Here is a 24,517-nt window from a genome sequence, read left to right as displayed (position 1 = left end):
CAGTCAATTGGCCATATAAAATCCTATGTTGCAAATATTTCAACTTGGTATGAATATATTTAGCATATCAGTAAATCATGTGAACAAAACTTTTGCTTCTTATCTAATAATTTAACAATCACCATTTTTTTTATATCGAACCTGCACTTTTCTATGTTCAAGGTTAAACGTGTGTTGTTTATGTCTAAAAGGTTTATTTATAGCTAAAGAAACATCTCCAGGTCATGTATGTAACCATGTTTACCAGAGGAACGAGACACTGCATCAGAAATGCTTTGGGAAAGCCTTTGCATTGTCCACCCACTGAATCATGTATAATCAGCCCAATGGAAAGCGTGGCTTTACCGGTGGGGTGGCATTGCAACCAGTAAGCTTAAAAAGCACATGGAGTGAAACCAGTGCCAGCTTCTGAAAAGAGAAGGAAGCACTGCAGGAATGCATGAAACGTCTCGAACCATGGTTACATATGTAACCTGGAGATGTTCCCCTTTAGGAACACAAACTGCATCAGAAATGCTTTAGAAACGAAAGTCCAATCGAACCAGGCTGACCAATCCCTGCCTAGTGTGAATGGCTCAGCTAGGGCAAAGAACAGAGGGGCCAGAAGTGTCACAGAGGTCGAGGATATAGAACCTGACAAAGGTCAGCTGACTATCCCACAGTGTTGCAAATGTCCTGGAGGGAGACTCCAAAGGACAAGGCCTTAGAGGCAGCCACACTTCGAGTGGAGTGTGCTCTGACCCTGAAAAGGAGCAGGGAGACCAGAGGACTCATAAGAGGAAGAAATAGCATCCACAATCTGTCTGCTGAGCATCTGCTTATTCGCAGGGAGCCCTCTTCTCGGAGGGCCATAGCAAACAAACAGCTGCTCCAACATCCCCCACAGTTCTGTTCTGTGGACATATGCGAGCACTGGACACAGCCAGTAAAGCTTCTCCTGGTCTGGGGCCTGAAGGGAGGAGGAGAGAATGCTTAAAGTCTAATAGGTTGTGGGACAACCGAGGGTACTTTAGGAACATACCCTTATCTAGGGAAGAGGAAGGCTGCTGGCCTAGTCCTGGAGTAACTCCAGGAAAGTAGGGGCCACAGAAAAGAGCCTGAAGATCCCCTTATCTATTAAGGGAGGAGATGGCAAAGAGGAACACAGTTTTAAGAACCTCACTGTTACGTTCCCACCTTAGCTAGGCCTAGGGGAGTGTGGAACAATAACCAGTTAGATGTTACGGGCCGTTTGAACAAAAAGCAGGACCAGAGTTTAGAGTAGTTAGTGTTTAATGGTCACGTGCAGTAAGGTAAGAAACAAATCCCAAGCGTGCTTTACAGAGTCAAGAAGACTAGACTCACACTGGCAAAAGAACATGGACAGTGCCAAAGAAATGAACACAACAAAAGGGTCTACTCTAGGCTGTATTTTGGGAAGCTTAACCTAACTAACAGACAGGAACAGACTAGCTGACTACTCTAGGCTAAGCTACCAGAAAATACAGTGGGTGGCACCTGCCCTCTAACTAGGGTGTCTAAACAATAGCAAAAACCTACGTGGTGGAATGTAGGTGCGCGCACATTCTTGCCTGTTCCTAAACCAGGTGAGCTAGGATAACCAAAACAGCTAGCAAACAACACGCAAACGAAAGAACGTGATTGAAAGAACATGATTGAAAGAACGTGATTATGTGTCGGTGCCGCGGGTTCTGGAGACACTGGCTAGCTATCTCTTTACGAGTGTTGCATCATCCCTGAAGATCCCGACACTGCCCCCCAAGCCCCTATGTAACACGTCGGGACTGTAGGCTTATGCCTACTAAATTATATCAATGATTGGCACAACTAGAGCCGGAGCAACACCCTGGAGCAGCTCTAGGGGACTCCTAAGAGGCGGTAAACCCGTTGGAGCTGGCCGTGCCCTAAAGCACAGAGAGTTGCAGGGTTAACAAACCAGCTCCCTGAGGGCATCATGCCTGAAAGGGAATTGTTTTTTTGTTGCTTACACATCATATCACTGTACTACTAACTTTTAAAACTTAAAAATCTAGTTTTATCCTATTCATGCCAACAGAAAAACCCTGGTTAGTGATTTCATTACTCTTTTTTTGCCCTAAGGTCAAAAATGTCAGTAGCTTTTGTGAACAATGTCCATCTGCCATTTTACAATGTGTCTAGGTGGTGTGCTTAAGAGGCACTCCTTTTTTTAAACAATGAATTCAAAAGAAGAGAAGGACCTGTGAAGAATGCTATAACTTTTTTACTGGCCTTGACTTTCACACTTTGTTATGTGACACAGACAACAGATGTGTCCATTGCTAAGGACAATGACTTTGACAACTAAAGGCTACCAAATGAGGCAGATGCTTCTAACACCAGAAGAAAAAAAAATCTGCAAAAACATTCTGCAATTCTGTATTCTATATTCTGTATGCATTGTGGGACTGAGCCTGCTGAAATCTGTTTTGGGATATGTCAAGCTGCAGTTTTTCCCTTGTGAATTTTCCAGTTGCCTTCACATTCAGCTAAAAGAAAAAAAAAACAATGACAAATATATTGACATAAACTATTACTCAGCATTAAACCATACAAATTGCAACAAACTATTTTTTTATTTACATAAAAACAACAGTGTGACAGTTATTTCAATATCAAGAGAAACAAAGTATTTATTACAAAAAAAATATATAAGCTGTACTTTTTAGGTTTTTTTCTTGTACTATATTAGGAGCAAACCAAGCAATGTGAATACAATATACCTCTATATATATATATATATATATATATATATATATATATATATATATATATATATATACAAAGTCAAGAAAGAAAACTACTGAGACACACTTATATACTCACCATCCACTATATAAGGAACACCTGTACATCAATGCAATTATCTTGTTAGCCAATCAACTCATGACAGCACAGTGCATGGCTTTAATTGTAGCCTAAAGGTTGGTCCCAGATTGGTGATCACCTGGGATTTTCAAAGTTTGGTGCGAATAAACAAAAAACATCCTGTAGAGGATTCTGAAGCCTAAAACCCATTGCTGCTGAGAAATCAGAGGAGAATGAACAGACTGGTCTATTGTAATTTAAATTAGCATGCTTTACAACCTTTAACAAGAATATATCACTATCGTGGGTACAGAGTAAAAGAAAGTGGACAGCTGAAGATTGGAAAAAAATTACAATTTTGTTCATGATAATCTGAGATTGTTCTTTGCCTACAAGAATAAAAACCTATGCATTTTTGTTGTTGTTGTTGTTTGAGTTACTTTATCCACAAGAAGCTATCTGCCTGCCAGGAAGGCTTTTTTTTTACACCTGTTTGTGTGAAATTTGACGGAGCTCAGCAATTTCTAAAATACTCAAACCAGCCCATCTGGCACCAGCAACCATGCTGGCATAAAGCCCCTGAGATCAATTTTGAGCCCATCTCATTGTAGATGGGCTACAACAACAAAAGATCGCACTGGGTTCTATTCCTGTCAGCCAAGAACACGAATCTAAGTCAACATAGGACTCAAAAGTATCACCCAAAAGTTTATACTGTAGCTGATCTGACCTGCTTGTATGTACTTTATTTAAGGATGTACATTGTTGTGTCATGAATGAAAATATTTAAATATTTCAGCATTGTAACATGATTATTTATATAATTTATAAATATGCATTTAGCTGATACACTTGATACACTGATCAATACTTGTCCTTCTAAACTTGCAAAACTGAAGCATATTTTATATATATACACAATATTTAAGAATAGAATAGATGAATAAAATAAAATGTTCAATAAACTAAAATACAATATAATTTCAGTGAAAAGGAATTAAATAGAATTTACAGTTAAAATAGAAATGGAATTTTTAAAATAGAAACATACATAAGTAGCAGTGCTGATATTCTGGGGAGGCCGAAACTGCGTGTTTATTTATGAGTTAACCTAATAATGATCAGTGCAATTGAATTGAAGAATAAAGTATTATATTATATAATAATTTATTTTTGCATTAGATTATTGTCATTTTAGTTCAGTCCCTATCTAATACCACTTATTTAAATGGCCAAGAGATTTGTTTAAAAAATTCGGACTAATCCCACCAAAAAAAAGACTTTTGTAAAAATGTCCATGTTTAACTTAAAGCTTATGTTAAGATAAAATGTGTTTAGAAGAAATCAAACAGTTTATATTTATTATATTTAATAATAATAATAATAATAATAATAATAATAATAATAATAAAAATAATAATAATAATAATAATAATATATTATATTTATTATATTAAGAATCAGTTTATATTTTATCCAGATTGAAGGTGTTCAACATCATATTTAGATCTTTTCACTAAGAGTTCACATCCATAAATGATTATTCAAATATGTTCATTTAATACAATTGTATCTCCTCTGAGGTTTCATTTTGGAAATTATAGCAAAAAATGTTTTGAAGAATAGCCCATTAATTATGGGTCAAAGTTTCTGGGAAAAAAACTATCCAAAATGATGGCAGGTAATTTCATCCAGAGTGTGTCTAATACTCTATAGTAAGAGGGTGAAACATTGTTTTCTGTTTTGTTGGCAAGAATAATAAGCTTGAAAGCTTTATATTCAGGTATAATGGGGACAAGTGTAACAGATATAGGTTAGGTTAGATAATCTGAGCAGCAGAATGGGATGCTATAGTACCACATCATATCAGTTCCATCTTACAGTTTTTCTCAGTTGCTTTGGAGCATTTCTCGAGACATCCTTAATATTTGCAAATCAGTAAGTGCATTCTGAAAACAATGTGTACAAACAGCACAAAATATTGGATTTCTTACAAAAGCCTGTACTTTTCTCAAAATCCTTAGTTCATCTGTCAAAAGTAAATATTTGTGTCAATGAACAAATCATTCCTATCAAAATAAAAAGTTTTTTGTCATTGTTCACAAACAAGATCGGCAAATTTTAAGTCATGTTGTCAGGATGACGCTGCACAATTTCCTGATGTAAACTACGGTTTGGATCACAGGGACTGAAAATGCACAAGCCTTAATTTCTTCTGTACGGCATCTATGAATTTCAGCAGCACAAATGTATTTATTTGATTGCATATTTAATTTATATTGAGTGCAAGAGACCGGACAGGATTCACAGTTTTACTGTATGTTTCTTTGTTGTTCATCTATTTTCAGAAATTGTAATTCTGTGTTTTGCTTTGTTGCCAAATGAAGGTTTATAAGATTCACCTTTGACCTGTTTTCAGAGAACCAGTTGATCATTGGTTGATCTGATTCCGTTCACCCGCCTTCATTAGTGACATTTTAGATGAACTGATGCGAGATGTTTTGGGGGTTAAGACTATTTAGATGAAACTAGTATGGCATATTTTTATATTTTTATATTTTTATTAGAAATTAGTTTATTCGAGGCACAGCGCATGTAGGGCGTTTTGGAGACAATGTGAGGGAGGCGAGATTGAGATTGTTTGGACATGTGCAGAAGAGGGACATGGGGTAAATCAGTAGGAGAATGCTGTGGATGGAGCCACCAGGAAGGAGGAAAAGAGGAAGGCCAAGGAGTAGGTTTATGGATGTGGCGAGGGAAGACATGCAGGAAGTTGGTTTGAACGAGGCAGATGTAGAGGACAGGGGGGTATGGAGACGGATGATCCGCTGTGGCGACCCCTAATAGGAAAGTATAATATATTTTGATCAACATGACAAACAACTGATAATGTAGCAAACAGCAGACAATTGTACACAATTAATAAAATGAATGTACAAAAGCATTCACAATTGATCAAAGCAATTGTTTGACCATGTATAACCTAAAGTAGCAAAGGGATTCTTTTCAGCTGTGTAAATACAGGAATTGTTAAATACTTTTGTGTGTGATGTATCTTATGCTCTTTTTTTTGTTTCCCAGCCACCAATCAGACCTGTTTCTAGACCTTTGGAGCCCTAAAAAAACTCACTTGCCAGGAGATATTATTACAAAAGAATTATAATAATTTTGAAGATCCTTGCTTTCATATAGAGCCCACATATGTCTCTGAGAGAAAAAAATTATTAAAATGTGCTATTAAACAATATAACCAGGGTTGATTTTTTTATATAGTCTATTAGTGACAGTTATATCATCATTAAACAGATATGATTTCCATTTGGGCTAATATATAATACATATTCAGCAGTGAAACAGAAATTTAGTCATTTCCTCTTCCATCACCAATATCTGAAAGAATTACATTTTTTGATTAGCAAAACAACGTAACTTGGCTTTTCTCTCCATTTGACTGTTTAGTACAAATGGCTAAGAACTGCCCAGCTGTATTGAATTATCTGCTTGTGTCCAGAATCTGTCAAGCTTGAGTAAGTAAATATCTAATTATTTACTCTCTATTAAAGTGTTTTTCTCTTAATCATGTCTGGTATTCACAGGAAATGATGCATAGACCATGTGAATGCATAAAAATCTACTTTTATTCTATCTGATGAAAGCATTTCACTGCATATTGTAGTATGGTTGTGGATGTAACCAATATAATGTACATTTGAACCGTTTTTTTTTTTTATGCAATCAAGACCTTGTGATATTATTCTACAATGCAATCGGTCAACAAATTTTATTGTCGAGTAACTGATAAAGATTTGAGTTTTTCTGCCCAAATAAGACTTTAAATAGCATACTGTCTGTTAAAGGCTTTTTGGTATGAAGAAGGCGATGTAATTCATTATTATTATACCAGCAAACTGTAGTGGTACACAACTAAATTTAGCAAAAATAAACATTTCAATAAGACATTTAGACAAATCATCACCTTTACATGGAATTGATTAGAAAGAGGAATTTTAAAGAAATTGGAATTGGAATTTTAAAAAAGAGGCTTAATTACAATTACAAAACAAATGAACAACAAAAAAACAGCAAATTTAGAAGCATTCCTGGAAACAACAGACAATCAGAAAGTGCAATTGCAACAAGAAAAAAAACACTGACAAATTGGAATGCATAAAAATATTGTGAAACAATAGAAGGATATAAAAAATTTGAAAAGTGGAAGCTCAGTGGAGATGATGTTGGATTTCTCATTGGAAACTCATGAGTTTATATCTCAGAACTGCAACTGCTGGGCCCTTGAGCAAGGCCCTTAATCCTTAACTGCTCAGCTGTTCAAATAAGATGATTGTTAATTTGGTCTAGATTAGTGCATCTGCAAAATTCCATTATTGTACATTTTTAGTAGGCCCTGGTGTGGGATTGTGGAATGTATACTCAGACTACGAAGCAATACCTAATTACTGAAGCCAGTGCAATTGTGTGTGACATTACTGTTTGCATGACAACATTTAACAGTCATTTCAAGGTGATATTCATGATTTTGGTCACCTTCATTCAGTTATTTTAAATAAGCAGTTTATCCGATTTAGAGCATGTGATCTCATGTGTGAGACAGGAATACACAGTGAAATTGGATGGCCATCTAAGTGAGCACCATGCATACTTAAGCGTTACACGTTTGCACAATGATTCGCACCTTGGGCCTTTGGACATTTGTGACCAATCGGGTAACATTTTACCCAAAACCTCCCTAATATTCCTGGATGACCATGATAGGATGAAAGTCATTGTCTTGAACAGGAACAGGATAAAAATATAGCATATAATTGAATATAATGAAGAGTAGTATAACAGACCAATAAAATAAAGCAACAGTTGCCAGCTATATGTGAAGTGCATGTTTTTTTTAACACAATTTATTTAGTGTATTCATATTAGTTATATTTATATTAAGTGTGTAATCTTGTGTACTAGTGTAGATTTATTAATTGCTAAAGACTCAACGCACTTTTGTACGTCGCTCTGGATAAGGGCGTCTGCTAAATGCTGCAAATGTAAATGTAAATGTAAATATTACTATTGTGTTATTTTGCATAGCAACGCTAATTAAAAACTATTGCTTACTAATGTTTAGGGTTGTGATTTAATTAAAAACTACATTCTCCTCAGTGCACAGAGAGGCGAAAAGCTAAAAAGCAAAAAAAAAAAAAAGACATTATTTTTGTACAATATCAAAAAAAAACAGAAGAACTAATCAGGGATGAGAAAATTTTTATATTGCTCTTTACAAATTTAACAGTTGGTTTTTTTTTTTTTTTTTTTCATTTCCGAGACATGTTGCCATGACTGTGACTTAATGTGGTCTTCCATAAACATAGATATCATTTCTTTCATGCCCCAGTGGGTCCAAGACCATTATTATTGTACACTGTGTGTTACACTGAGTATGTTTTTACCTAAAAACAAGTCAAGTAAGTATGTTTTACCAAAAAGGGACAATGAGCACATACTGTAGATGTGGCTTTCGCATGGGGCCCCCTTGTGGTCTAAAAATTGGAAGATATCATCAGAACCAGCTTTCACATTTTAATGAGATCGTTTTGCAACCTCAGGAGAGCCTGCACACTCTAAATAGTTATATTCTGCCTCACATATAAATCCTTTTTATTGTTATATAGCACTGTGATGGTAAATCGACCTCTCCATATATTAACATTTGTTATTAAATCTATTTCACAAAACATTTTCATATACGTATACCACTCATAATTGCATGGGTTGTGGCATATACTTGTTAAATTTGGTAATGAATTGGTATTGTTTCTAGACAGTAATGGCAAAAAAAAATACAAAAAAGCAAAAATTAAAGAGTATATGCTATCTTCAGAAATACACATACTAAAAGGAAGTCTTTGTAACTGTATGGTAATATTTTTTGTGTGCAAAATAGATAAATATTCCAGATTTAAACATTTATTGTTATATGCACACTAAAACTAGTAGGTACACCAGGAAAGGTTTTTTTTAAGCAACACGTGCAATAACAGTAATTTAAAACCGTGCAATATTACCTATGTGCAATATGTTTGATAGCATTACTCTTTACTCGTGGTCTCTTTTTTCCTTATCTTACACTGTATAATGAATTTTTACCCTACCTTCCTTCTAATAAATCATTGATACTGCACCAGTAGAGTGATATAATGGTTAGGAAATACAATGTGTGACATTGCTGATTTCAATAAGTTTCTGTCTGCTGTTTGTATACAAATCTTGCACATTTAGAGCAACTGTAAGAGCTGATATAAATAAGTCACAGTGGTTTTGGAAGGTGCATGCAAAGATGCCTGCTGCAATGGGAGACAAAATATTTGCAGGAATGTTACATTTTTCCTCAGTGGTTTGGAAAGTGGTGTTTGATTATTGCCTTGTGTTAAAATGATCCCTCGGTTATATGGCTCTGACCTTTCATGATGATTCTTTAGTACATAAAAGATTTTAGCAATTTTGTGGGAAAAACTAGTAGCAGTTCGATGACTTCCAAGCAAATGTTTTTAAAGTCAGAGAAAAAAGATGGTGGCCACATGGAAAACTGTGTATCAAGAGCTAAATATAAACAAATGTATCTCATCATCAGCAGGGAAGTAGACTTTTTTGGGGTTTTGTTCGCATTGACTGTCAAGAATAATTTTTTAAATAAAAATAGCAATACTAAGGAATTTTCAGTAATTCGTGGATGTTGGTAAATCTCATATATAAAAAAGCTTCAAACACAAAACTTCCCCTTGCCCTATTCAGAATTTTACAAGCTGCATCGGGGTAAATTGTTATGACTTGGCAACTATGAAACCCTCCTGAAGACCCATTTAGAGATAGTTTGTGGAGTTGCTGGTGCAGCACAACTTGTAGAAGCACCCTTCCTCCAACCATCTGCTCTTCTGCTTGGGAAGCAGTTGATTGCTTGCCTCTCTGTCTCAATAGCAACACCCGTGTTTCCCAGTTCCATAATAATTAGAAGTGTGCTCAGTGTGGTCCATACTTTTTTAACTACTGAGGGGAACACATGGCAGTATGTATACTTGATAGAATAAGAGACTAGTGGATGGGCCGTTTGCACACCTTCTACTGGGAACAGAGTCATGTATAAGAGTTGAACTCTGCCCAACCCCCACTGCCTTGTACCCCTGCCCCCAAACACCCCCTCCCACTTACACACTAAACAAAACAAAGGTAGGAAACATACCTTTTGTCTGTTATGGCCTATAGGTAAAACAAGGCAGTGGGGATTATTTCAATAGCACATTCAAGTTATTTGTGGTAGTGTTTTAATCAGACATTTTAAAACATTTTGCAATAGAAATTAAATTAGAATTGCTGCAGTTAAATAGTTATATTATATATTATGAAATTGTATTAAAACAACAATTTGCAACAATTTGGTTATGACATTAGTTAATCACTGTTAATCACTGTAGCACATGGCATCTGTTGTTTAATTAATAAACTACCTGGACTCCAGAAAACTACTTAGTTTTTTTTGTTTCTTTCTGAGGTATCTGTATACAGCAGATGTTTTGAGAAGTAAAGTCTGTTTTCTTGTTGAAACCAGCATGAGCAGCAATAAACATACCACAAAACAGACCACACTATTTACTAGTTAGGTGTGTTTGTATGCCTCATCGTTCTTGTATAAACCTGAACAGGAACATTGAGCTAGGGAAAAGTGTTCTTACAAGGAGCCTCGTATTTTAGATTAAATTATTGTCGGTATGTAGTCAATAACCATTGGAACTTCATGCATGAAATATTAACACAAAGACTTGTTGTAAAGGGGTTGACAAGGAGATTGACTCAAGAATGTGTCAACACTATTGTGTTGGAGGAAAATCTCCTCCCCCGGAGTTCTAGTTATTTGTCAGCATGACATGCACTTTTCCTTACCTTTTATCCTTATAATATAAGTATAGGAAGAAATAGAAGAATATTGTATGACTTAAATCATAGACTCATTTCACTGTGATATATAATCAGAATACAGTATAATCATGTTCAGTCATAAAAATGAAGTTGGCTTAATGAAAATGTGTACCTGTCTTTGTTGTGAGTTAAATTTCCTGCCCAATCTCAAATACCTTCACTGTAATAACAAAAAGCAACAGATGAGCAGCTTTAGCATTTGCTTTATTTTCGCCTATCCATCCATAAAGACATACTAAACTAGCTATTCATAAAGACACTGCTCGAATCTATGAGTATTGTTAATGATATGCTCTGAACTTTTCCAAACTGCCCCAGGTAACAGATTGAGTACATTTAATGAAGCTCTACCAATGATATATAATATTAGGGTATTTTTCCTTAACTTTGTACTGTATAATGTAAAGCCAGGCCTGATATAATGATGTGTCAATATCTGTCTGAACTGGATAATTAGTGCACCAATTATCATGCTTTTAGAGGGTAAGGATTAGAGGAAGAGCTGTTTTTTTTTTTAAAAAAAAGCTTTTTTTTCTGTACCTAAAACACCACTACCACTAAGGCCACACGTTCACACGTTTTCTATTTAAGTGCAAATTATCATCAGTTGTTTCAGTGTAAATGAGCTGCTAAAAGACCATCATACAAACATCATGTGTATAAATATTCACTGATTTACCTCTGATGCATTTAATCCAGATCTAAGAAAAGATATGCACAATTTACAGTACAATAAATGTTTTTCATGATGCAATACCCTCATGAAATTGCACGACACTGAAAAATAACCCTGGAACCTGAAAAAAAGAGAAGGAAACCCCTCCCCCAGTCACTACATTCTCTGAAAAAGTGCTACTGAGGAAGGATCTCAAATATCAATGACTTCCGAACATGCTTTTCTACAGGAAGAAGGGAAGTTGTTAGAAACATTTGCAAATAGTGTGCACGTGCAACTAGTGTGTTGTAACAGCAGCCTATTGTCCGACAGCGCAGCTGAATTTTTTATTAATCTTAAGCTCTGGGCCAAAGCATTTAGCCAAAGTATTGCAGATCTTTGAGATTTAGGACCCATTTCACCTCCAAAACATATGCTCTTCACAGTCTGTTTATCAATGTAGGGAAGCCAGTAAAATTGAATGGGAAATAGTAGCTCTTTGCCTTATTGGTCAGAAGGTCAGTAATTCACATACCAGCACAGCAAAGCTGGCAGTCTTTAATTCCTTAACTGCTCAGTTAAATAAATGTAAATCACTCTGGATAAAGGTGTCTGCAAAATTCTGCAAATGTACAGTTTCATCAGGACCAACTATAATTATATAGATTATATTTAAAACCATTACAAAAATGATTGATTATAACTGATTTGTTGTGATAGAAAGTTCATCAGCCCCTCTCTACCACACAACACTGACACATGGTCATGTGAGATACCACCTCTCATTTTACGAGAAGGGCATACATCAGGACTCTTCTCTGTTCTGGCAACTAGGTTCTGAAATGAACCCTTTGATGTCCACTAAATGGCAGTCTTCCTAAAGTACATAAATAAGCACTTGTTTCGTCTTTGTTGTTTTATTACTATATTACCTCGCAAATGATTTTTTTAGTCTTCTTAGTTTTATTTGGTGACATAGTAAAGCAGTATAAGTGTATCTTTATTGATGGAGACTTTAAGGCATTATTGCACATCACTATGAATAAGGGGGACAAAGTGAGAGAGGCGAGATTGAGATGGTTTGGACATGTGCAGAGGAGGGACACGGGGTTATCGGTAGGAGAATGCTGAGGATGGAGTTGCCAGGAGCGAGGAAAAGCGGAAAGCCAAAGAGGAGGTTTATGGATGTGGTGAGGGAAGACATGCAGGTAGTTGGTGTGAAAGAGGCAGATGTAGAGGACAGAGTAGTATTGAGATGGATGATGGAGACCCCTAAAGGGAGCAGCTGAAAGAAGAAGGATAAGGGTGTCTATGAAATGCCATAAATGTAAATTGACACTGTCATCAATGAAGGACATTGATTTACTATGGAAGGATATTCCGGACAATATGCAAAAGGAATTGCCAAATTTCAAATGAAAACGCTAGGTCCATTTCCATGTCTTTCGAGTTATGACCATGTCATATTTAAATAGCAATATTACATACGTTTGTCGAGTGTGTAGCCTGCCAAAACTCAAATGGAATCGCAATTCATTTTGCATTAGAATTTTCTAATCCTTGCACTGAAAGCTGTTAATCAAGTATCAGGGGTGGGACTTTATTATTACGTCTGTTTTTATTGAACAGTGACGTCACTCACAGTCGAAAACGCCAGTAATAGACGATTTTGTGGAATGTTTTGAACAATGGAGATAGTCGGTGAAATTGTGGAGGACATTATGATGTCCGCGCGGCAAGTTGATGACAGTTCATATACTGCATGGTTTAAGGGAAATCCAGTTTTCATAAAATGTATAAGCAATTGTCTCTGTTGTACATAGCAACAGTAACTAAGGAGGGTGGGTGTTTACAATGGGTCAGCTGCTTATACGTTCATAAAAATGTTTATATGATGTTTATATTTATATATATACGTGTGACGTCATCGTGTGTCTATATATATGACGTCACAGTATAGTAGTAGAATATATATATAAAGCACCGACACTACATCACTCTGTTGACAAAGAAACGCAAATCCCTTTGCCTGAGTTTATAACCTGAAGGAAATAAAACCCAATAGGTGGAAAGTGAAGAAGAACAGGTGAGGGTTTTAGATTTTTTGGGACCCCAGAGGATGAAGGGATTGGCAGGATCGGGGAAGATAGAGAAAAGAGGGAGGAGGGAGGAGGAAGGAGGAGGAAAAGCAATTTGGGGCTCCTCTTTTGTCCGCGTTTATTTAGAGCCCCGTCGGAGCGGGGAGGAACAGCACATGGACCTAATCTGAGCGGTTTAACGAGGACTGGGCCATTCGGTTAGAAGTTGGAGGGGAAAATGTGGTAATCCTTCACACATTAGGCGAACAAAAAAACACAACGGAAAAGCGAGTGGAAGTGTTTTTGTGACGGTACGATGTCTTTACAGTCATACTGAATGGAGTCGGGTTGCTAGCTTAGCTTTGAGTCGTAGTGGCGTTGAACGAGTCCAAATCAGCAATCAGTACGATGCGTAAAAACGTCGGGGGGTTGTTTTTTTTCCCAGATCTAGAAGATGTGTGTAAGTAAAAAAGAATAATAAATAATGGAAGGATGTGCTGATAAATGTAGGTGGTTTGGAGGTGAGATTTTGCGCCAACCACGGAGACGCGCGTTCATTCTTAAGAAAGAACAATAGTGAACTCGGCGTTCAGGACGTTTGGACTTTTCTCCAAATCGCTTTCAAATTGTATCGATTTAATACCGTGTGAACTGAATGAACCCGATTTATCTAAATCGGATATGTTAAATATGTGGGGGAAGTTTAGTATTAAATGTTTGGGTATTGAGGCGTGAGGATGTGGATGAAGTGGGAGCTCAGGCGACACGTTGCACGCCACATTGATTTTGTCTCTAACGGAAGAAACGGAGTTTTTACGATTCGGTTCTTATTTCTGTGTTCATTTTCTTTCTATCGTCTCAAGAAGCCTTAAGAGACGCGGTTCTTAACACGTTTAACAAACGAAACATGGAAGTGCATCAGTAAACTGAACTTGCTTCATCTCGTCCTTGTGTTTGAGCTTCTTGTGCTTTACCTCTTTGTAAAATAATGATCTTCATGCTCCTTAGTTTTCCAGAAACTTCCAGGCTTTTCTGGGTGAGATCTTATATTGAGGACCCATGGAGGCATTTCCAAATATTTTGAGTGAATATTGAATTAAATATTTCATTTGTGCCATTTTTTTAATTGTTTTTGTTTGTTTTTGTTTGTTTTGTCACTCATGCTTGGGTTGAAGAACCCCAAGTGTCAGTCATTGTGGTTTGTTTATACAGAAGCAATTAAAACCGGATTGTGGTATGTGTGGTCTTTCGTAGACCAATTATGTCTTATAAATCCTGTTTTTTTGCTAATAAAACCGGTTTTTATAGGCTTGTGAAAGAGTGTCAAGACGTGATCTTGTGATCCACCAGGACTCGGCGGTTAAACCGGCATTTTGCTTTCGATACTTCGATGCTGTGGTTTTGGTGAAACACATCCAAATTGTGGAACCTGGTCCTCGAAGAGTTCAATCCTAAAGAGTCGTTTAGGACACAAATTCCTTGGACTTCACCTTGACTTGGTTAATATTTATTTTGATCATATAACAGTGTACAACATTTTTCATGCTACAGCAAGGGCAGTGGTCAACATTTAGTGTGTGTATATTCTTAATGCTTTACTTTAAGAAGAAAAAAAGAGAAACCCTTGTCGTCAAAGCAGGCCATTTTTGCATGTGAAAACTTTGGACTTGAAACTTAACCACTCTCCCAGATGTGTCTCACAATGCTGTCCTGTTCCTACGGTGCTCACGGACTGTAATGGCTGTCCTGCTTGGGTTCTGCAGGACTCCTGTGTGGAATGTTGGAATTGTGGATATTTGAAACAGCGCTGTGTTCATTCCCTTGAGGAATCTGGGGAATTTGGGTTTTAAAGAAAAGGCCTTGAATTCAGCTTTGTGCATATCAGTTACATGATTGAGAGCGATGGTAAAAATCTTTTTAGCTTGCGTTTTGGCTGCTGGCGAGTTGCTTCGCTTTTTCACTTAGCTCCTAAACGACGTACTTTTGGGCCTCCTGAAGATCTACCGTTTCAGCCGGGGAAGCTCTCGATCGCCACACCTCTGTAAAACACAAAAACAGCAGTGGAGGATTTTGACAAACAAAGGAGATGAATGGTATCAGAACGATGGTTCCTTATGTTTAACGCCTGTCTCCTGTTCCATGCCAGGAAATATTGTGTCCTCGTGAGTAGGGTGTAACACTGGAGAATAGAAGAAGAAACTGGTTCTGCCCTCAACAGAAATGTGGAATAACGTGGCACCAGCTGTTGGTTTTCACATGTTACAACCGGCTCATTGTGCAGTTACTGCCAAATAGATGCTCTCTGGCTCTACCATCTAGTTCAGCCTACAAATTGTTGTAATTTGCTGCCTGTGTGTGGTAGTGGTGATGGTGTTGGGCATGTGTAGTGTTACGGAGAACACTATGTGGACTACTTCTCATAAAACTTTCCATGATGCATGCTGTGCAAGTAGTAGTTCTCTAATTGCCAGCACACTGCCTGCAGTTATTGACTTTGCATTCAGGTATTTAAAATAAACACCCCGAGTTCCACATGTACACACGGACTCACACCTTTACCTGTATTTTACTGTGTGCTAAACAACCTTTAAGGCATTTTTTTTTTTTTTTGCCCAGGAGAGTAATTGGCCTGCATTGTTGTAAGTTAAGCCACGCAGTCTGTCCGACATCCACGGATTATTCTGACATGCTTTTACATGCCTTGGGAGATGAAGACATTCCGACTTCTAGAGTATTCTAAAGCCTGGCACGAGTTGAAAGCTTGCAAGTGAAGGAATACAGCTGAAGGGTATTTGCTGAAAAAAAAGGCTTAAGTATAGCTGTGTTTGTGGTGGGTGGAGAGGGTGGACTTGATGTCTGGTGTTAGTTACACAAGCAGTTCAAACAGCCCCAGTCAATGTTTGCTAAGGTTTTCAGTCGTCTAGGTCGTTCTGAATGTCGGGCACATCTTGGCTCCTGACCCCTGTGTTCTAATCTTAAAATGGTTCACCTTTTGAAAGCTTTTTGTTTGAGCTGGGAAACAGCTGGGGGAATTTGCCTTTCACATAGATTTGTTTACCAATTTCTCTCTTTGATGCTGCTGATGTATTCGCAGTTTCAGACTGGCTATTTTGGACTTGGTTTATTAAGTAGGTAATTCACACTGTTCAAAAGACACTAAAAGGGCTAATTCACACTATGGGTTTACTGTGTTTTTTTTATGTTTTACATTCAAACAATTAATGCTGGGTAAAACCTTTTAATTATATGAAAACTAAATATGAAATTATTTTCAGTTAAAAAAAAAAGGTCAGTCTGCTATCATCTTATTGCATCCCTTTTCACAGTATTGTGGTGGCTCCATCTAGTGGACTTTTATTGTCTATCATTTGATTTCATCCTTTGGCAAGTTTTGGTTCTGAAATATTAACTCACTAATAGTGCTGATTGTCAATTTCTGTTTGTTTAGCTGCTGATTGATTTAGATTTATTTTTGCAATGTTTTCAACTTTTTCTTAATGAACCAGCATCAGAATGTGTATTGATGGAGCAGTTTTGTAAGTCACGGTTATGTAATTTAATATAGTGATGAATTTTATTGTCATGTAAACTGTTTAGTGTCCCTGAAAACTGGTTTTGAAAAGAAAATGAAAAATCAGGCATCAGGTTTGTCTTTCCACCGCAATGAATGTGCCTTAATTTGTTTTTGTTTTTTCTGTATTTTTTTTTTTTTAACAGTACTGACCAGCGTACTATAGCAGCGGCATCATGAGTTGGAGTTTCTGACACGTCTTCTGGAGGAGATCTCCAACCACTCGACTTTTGTGGGCAAGCTATGGCTTACGCTGCTCATTGTGTTCCGGATTGTACTGACTGTAGTGGGTGGCGAGTCAATATACTATGATGAACAGAGTAAGTTTGTATGCAATACGCATCAACCTGGTTGTGAGAACGTGTGCTACGACGCATTTGCACCGCTCTCGCACGTAAGGTTTTGGGTTTTCCAGATCATCATGATCACCACCCCCACCATCATGTATCTTGGCTTTGCCATGCACAAGATTGCACGCATGGAGGATGATGATTACGGGTTACGGGGTCCGCGCAAGCGCATGCCTCTGGTTAATCGCGGCCCCAACCGTGACTACGAGGAGGCTGAGGACAATGGTGAGGAGGATCCCATGATCTCTGAGGTGATTGAAGTAGAAAAGGAGAAAGAAAAGGAGAAAGTTGCCAAGAAGAAGCACGACGGAAGGAGACGGATCAAGCGTGACGGCCTGATGAAGGTGTACGTGATTCAGCTTCTGTCACGTGTGGCTTTTGAGGTGTCGTTCCTGTTCGGCCAGTATGTGCTGTACGGGTTCGAGGTGGCGCCGTCATACGTGTGCACACGTAGCCCATGCCCACACACCGTGGATTGCTTTGTGTCACGTCCCACAGAAAAGACCATCTTCCTGCTCATCATGTATGCTGTCAGTGCCCTCTGTCTTCTACTCACTGTGCTGGAGATTTTGCACCTGGGATTCAGTGGCATCCGCGACGCATTCCAAAGGCGCGCACGACGCCAACATAATCATCGACTATCCATATCCAACCAGAGGACGCTGGTCTGCTCAACTCGCATTCCATCAGCACCCCCTGGCTACCACACAGCCCTGAAGAAGGATTCTGGCAAGGTCGGTACAAGAGGGGAATACAACCTCGGTGACTTGGGCCACGAGGCTCTGGGTGACGAGGCGTCCTCACGAGAGCTGGACCGCCTGCGGCGACACCTGAAGTTAGCGCAGCAGCACCTGGACCTGGCGTACCAGAGCGAGGACGGCAGTCCAGTGCGAAGCAACAGTCCCGAGTCCAACGGCACAGCCGCCGAGCAGAACCGCCTCAACTTTGAGAAACAGGAGAAGCAAGCCAGTTCCTGTGAGAAAGGTACACCTTAAAAAAAAAAAGTCAGTCAGTATCAATGTGTCCTTAAAGTAACAGTGATCTATAAAGTGAAAATGCAGCATTGGGGATAGTAGGTAAACCATCCTGTTTTTTTTTTTTTTTTTGGGTGGCTACATGTAAATGGCACTTTTTAAAAAGTATTCATGTCAACATATGTGGAAAAAAATATTCTATAAAAGAAAGTTGGCTTAATCGGGATTAGACATTAAAAACAATGAATTAAAAAAAGCTTACCATAGTTCACTCTCCATAATATTGACTGTATACAACTTTGCTGTAGACAAAAAAAACAGCATTGAAGTTATTTATCCTTAGTCTGGTATCCCATAGTTGAGCCATACATATACAATATAATGGATAATAGTTTTGTTTGTTTTGGTTGTGTGTTATTCCTCCTGTGCCATGGTCCTATTAGCTTAATTGCCAGCCCACCATCCTCCTTTCACAGCTGGATTTGGGACCATCCATGTACTTTATCCCCATTCCCACACCTGAGCACCTAATGGGGGTTAAGGGCCGTGAGATTGTACTTTGTAGTTGTAGGTATTTAAAATATAAAGTGTAAGGTTAGAATTATTGGTAAGGCACACACGTGGAGCTTACTCGCAAACCATCCCGAAATGCATCGTGTGTATACGCTTTAAAATAATCTTTTTTTAAATTCTGTCTTTTAGGGATCAGAGCCTGAGAACCGAGCCAACAGATTTCATCTGGTTTTTCCTTTTTCCTACCGAAACAACACGGAGGGAAGAGGCCATCAGGAAGTCGGACATCTTGAGTGTGTTTAGGATTTTTGTGAGACAACACGACACTGTGAGCATGCTGGTGAACAGTAAGAACAGCCTGTGCAGTATTATGGCAGGATGGAGCATCGGCCTCTGGGAATATCTCAGCAGCCACTGATACTTGAGGAGCAGCCTGCCTGGCATTCCAAAGTACCTACGGGCAAATAAAAGCGTTTTTTCTTTCCTTTCTGTAGCTGACTGAGCAGTGTTTGTGTTCTTCTGTCTGTACTAGAGAAAGATCTTTATGCTCAACACACTTCTTAAGAAGTGCCAATGGTTGCATCTCAAAAATGCCTTAATTTTCTTTTCCTTAAACTGGAGTTTACATATATTTCATTGTCATTCCAAAAAGCAATGGATGAGCCAGTGTTGAATCACATTATTCTTTTTGGATAGTTTAGGTACAACATGTAGAAAAAATTAGGTTTGGTGTTGAAGTAGTGATCTGTAATTTCTAATTGCATGTATATGTGAACCAGTGTCAGCAAGGGCTTGTTTATAGTAATAGGTAGAATTTTGTTACTCGCTTAGGTTTGTTTTTGTTAGAATATAGTTTATAGGACTTTTGTCAGATTTCCATTGAGGAAGATTGATTCTTCCTGTAGGACATACTTTAGGATATACCAAGGACCTGTTCCCCAGTGCGTTCTGGTCTTGGATCAGGTTTATAGATGCAACTTGATTTTGTTCGCTAAGGAAACACTAATTAGGCTTATATAAAGTACCTGTCAAAAGTTTTGACCCACCCAGTCCCAGAAGCATTCTTTTAACATTAAATAGTAAATATACCAAAACCGTTGGCTACCTCACATGGGAAAAAAGCAACAAAAAATAAAAGCAATGAACAAACCATATAAAGAACTTTTTCTATTTATTCAAAGTAGCCATTATAATAGCTTTGCTTAGCAGCTTCATTAGATAGCCACCTGTGCTGCCTTTTCTAAATGCTGAACAAACGAGGGGGGAAAAAGCAATGCTGGGGGAAACTCTTTCATATTAAGTTCTTTTAAGATTCATCCATGAGCATCAACATAATTATTTATATTTTATATACCAAACGCTTGATGATCATGTGAAATGGGTGTGTCCAAGCTTTTGACGGCTAATAAAGTGCATCCGGGAGATATCTAGACCATCTTCAGCCATAGAATCCAAGTGGTCTTCATCAATAGGAAATAACACTGACCTAAAGCCACAGCACTGTTCAGCTCCTGCTTTGTATTAGGCATTCAAGTGGCCTCAGTTTCCACTGCTTTAAATTCGAACATCTGTTCCATTCGTGTTTTACAAACGTGATCTTGCACAACAAACCCTGTTGCGAACTTGTTTGTTGGTTTGCGTATATGGGGCTCCACCTTCCAAATGAACTCAATATGTAGTCTGTGCTTTGACAATAATCTGTAGCAGGACACGGTGTCATCAGTGATGTGGATTTGTACATTTGGGGGAAAATGCCTCTCTGTTGCATGTTATAAACTGGAAGCCAGCGAACACCACGCTGAAATCCAGCTTTGGTGTTCGCATCTCTGCTTTGCGGTACTGGAACATTAAAGCCACATTTTGGTGCCTTTTTCTTTTAAATAAGTGATCAAAAAGATGAAAACCTGGAAAATGCTTGAATACGTGTGAACCATATTTTTTGACCTGCAAGGAAGCTTTAGATAGTTGTTTTTTCCACCTTGTGTGTGATGTGTATATGAGGATGTTACAGGATTCCTTTTTTGGATGGGGATGGCAAGGCTTCTCGGTGCCATACAAACAGTTCTGTATTATTATTATTATTATTTTTGGTCATGAATATTTTGCTTTTTGCTATTTACAATGTTTTTCAGGCCTTAAGTGGATCTATAAGGCCATTCTATGAGGTTTTTGTCTATGGTCTGAAATTTATGTTAGTAGTAAGACCTGATGCAAGTTTTTTTTATTATATATATATGATTTCTTTACATTTTTTGTGTTTTAAAACAATCACTTATGTTGCTTCCTGATATAAATAGAGTCAGACTGGTCAGAATAATGACCTGGTGCAAAAGTAAGAGCTAAGCCTGACCGGTGTTTATCTAGTTTATTTTCATGTGCTCAAACGTCACCAACTTTTTTTTTTCTTTTCGTTTTTTTTTTTTTAAACAAGCCGCCTGTTTTTTGGTAAGTTTTGTACGTCATCTCAAAGGTGTTTTTTGTACTCTCTTTTTATACCTTTTGTACCAATAGTATTTTTGTGCAAGTTAAATACTGAATAAAGCTTTTGAAATATTCAGCATCCGTGTCGGTTTATCATTGTTTAAACATACAACAGGGAATGTAGATCAGTGCTATTAAGCCTATATTTTGTTTAGGTTGAAGAGATCTTAGATTCCGGGAAAGAAAGAAACATATTTTCCATATTTATTTATTTATTTATATATATATATATATATATATATATATATATATATATATATATATATATATATATATATATATATATATATAACCACTACCACTCACTAGTAGTGATTTTTTTTTTTTTTTTTGTAATTGTATTGTATCTGAATGTTTCCAGATACAATACAAAAAAATGTGGTAATTGTATATGTATTGTATCTGGATGTGCTGAAGTTACAGTTGTAACTGCCATGATGTATGTTCTCTCAGCTGTTCAGCAGCCTTCAAGCACACATTAAGCTTTTAGTTGTGCTGTTCAGGATGTTTATCATTTAAAATGCAAACATTCTGTTTCTGATCACTTTTGACCTAATATAATAGTGTAAGTGGTACGATTGAGGTCACAAGATTGAGTGCTAGATTTGTGTTTGCGTCGTTGGATTTTGAATCCGTATGTTGTGACGTCTGAGCACCGCCAAGCTACTGCTATTGGGTGCATAACCCTTAGATTTTATAAAAGATCATCATTTAAGTCACTCTGGTTAGGGACGTCTGCCAAATTATATAAATGATGTTTACATACACCTTGTGTACTTAACTTCATTCAAGTTAATTGCTATAGCGCTTTTGGCAATGAACATTGACAAAGCAGCTTTAGAGAAAGTACAAATTATAGAACAAAATTACCTTATAGCCCTGTTTAGCATATTTAAGTCCAATAGTTTACACACATTTGATTCTTAATACTGTATGTTGTTACCTGGATGATTTTTCTTTTGTTACAGTTGATCCTGAGGTGCTTGTTTGTCCTGAGCATTTAAACTGTCCAAAATTTTTATTGTGCTGCATAATATTTTGGTTAGCCCTTTGTATATTTGAGCCCTTTGCACAATGTCTCTGATTTTAAAATTCGCACAGCTAATGCAAAAGGTGCAAACATTTCTTCATTGATTCTTAAGAAGGCCACACACTACATTAAGATCCAGGAGGGGTGTGAAACTTTGAGTGTTATTTTCTTTTCTGGAAAATGTTATGGTTATCTTTTGTAGCTTGTAAATGGCAATACTTAATAAATAAATACAAATATTCCATGACTGAATCATGCTGTCCTAGTTTAGGTAAATTGGCCAGTGACCCACTCATACATAAGTCATTTGTGAGAATATATATAGACATTTACCCTAAAAACTGATACGTACAGTACTTTGTGGACTGTAAGACCCCATACCAAAGCCTTGTTCATTAGTATAGAATACTTCCAGCTCTAACAGATTCCACTCTTCTGGGAAGGTTGTCGGAATTTGCTCATTCAGGCAAAATAGCTTTAGTGAGGTCAGGTCTATCATGTGAGGTGCAGTTGGTGTTCCAGTTGATCACAGAGGTGTCGAGGTCAAATTCTTTTACACTAACCTTGAAAAATGAGGGCACAGGGACATTGGAATGCTGAAACAGTTTTGCGCCTCATAGTCCCAGTGAAGTGAAATCATGATTTAATGAAGCCAAGAAAGGCAATGTTAAGTTCTACATCAATTTACCATTCAGTAAAAAATGACCTGTACATCTTATATTTGTGTTTGTATCAGTTCATACATGTGCTTATGTATTTGCAATTAGTTATTGATGGCACAGTTCCTCTCAATTCTTTATCAATTTTCACTTATCATTTATCAGATTATTATAATTGAACCACTGTGAGCAAAAGTCTCGGCACTCCTCCAAAAGCATTTAGCGATGAGCATTTAGCACTTGAGTCAGCATATCAGATGAAACTATGAACATAGTTCTTATCCCACTCTGTGCAAGGGGCACTCACTCAGATCATGTCTCATCATGCACATAAAATACAAGCACAAATCTTTAATCTTGTATCTTTCTTTGTTTTGATGAATTTGGGTTAAACAGGGCCTTGCACCTGATTTCCACATTCAGGAAGTTTTTTGGAAAACATTCTTATTGTTCATTGTTACTATTTTCCTTCCTATTAACATTATACAGACTGATGTATGTCAAATTCACTGTCATTTATAACATTTCGCAGGTGCCCTTATCCAGACTGACTTATAAATGTCTCATTGTTTTATTATTTAAAGGCCTCACTTAAGGGTCCAGCAGTGACAGCTTGGTTTTACTGGGATTTGATCACACAACCTTCCGATCCAAAGTCCTCTAAAGGTTGAAAGAATGTTTAAGAGGTTTATTCCCTGGAGTTGGTGTTTTATATTACAGTTAGGTAGTGTAAACTTTTCTGTTGTAAAATCTATTGGATGCAAATTACGTTCTAAAAGGAAAGATAACATTTGTGATCGGAAGTGCAAGCAGTGCTCTTGAAATGAACCTTACGTCCTACAGCTTCAGAAATTCATTAGTATCTAGATTTAACTTCATTTTCCTATTGTTCTTCCGACAAAAGCAGTTCACAATCATTTTAATAAGCTGTACATTTCCAACTAAAATGATTAGCCTTTAGTATAAACTGAGAATTTAAGTAGGAGTTTCATAAGCTTATAAATCCTTGGTCTAAAATAAAACTGGTTTTGAACTGTTTATTTTATTTTAATCTTTTTTTTTTTTTTTGCTTCACTTTTGCTTCACATTTTTACATTTCAGCTATTTCATACATTTTGTATTAAGCTTCTTTCTTGGTTACCCTTTATAACAGAGAACCTGATATCCTCTGTATAACTTAATAACCTTAGCTTTGTATCTTTATGGAGTAATATTTTAATTGAGATATATATTGCGTGAGCAAATAAAGTACTGTCTAATTAAAATGAGCACAATAAAATGTGATCAGGATTTATCTAAGTTCATAGTCTGCTTGCTGTTATCAATGCAGTAAACCGCAGTAAATCCTACCTATAATTTACTCCCCGTGCTGGGACGTGTGTATATAGGCATTTGAGACGATTTTG

General features: G+C 37.2%; 1 protein-coding gene across 1 annotated transcript; it reads left to right on the top strand.

The window, feature by feature from the left end:
* Positions 1–310: 310 nt before the first annotated feature.
* gjc4b (gap junction protein gamma 4b) lies at positions 311–19,434 on the top strand. The gene is made up of 3 exons (XM_046844930.1): positions 311–367; positions 17,271–18,438; positions 19,131–19,434. Exons 1-3 carry the CDS (start codon positions 311–313, stop codon positions 19,142–19,144), a joined length of 1,239 nt encoding a protein of 412 aa, XP_046700886.1. The 3' UTR covers positions 19,145–19,434.
* Positions 19,435–24,517: the final 5,083 nt, after the last annotated feature.

Source organism: Silurus meridionalis, chromosome 3 (genome assembly GCF_014805685.1).
Source record: "Silurus meridionalis isolate SWU-2019-XX chromosome 3, ASM1480568v1, whole genome shotgun sequence".
Taxonomy (NCBI): Eukaryota; Metazoa; Chordata; class Actinopteri; order Siluriformes; family Siluridae; genus Silurus; species Silurus meridionalis.
The sequence above is the reverse complement of the archived record's forward strand: the minus strand, read 5'-3'. Positions and strand labels throughout refer to the sequence as shown.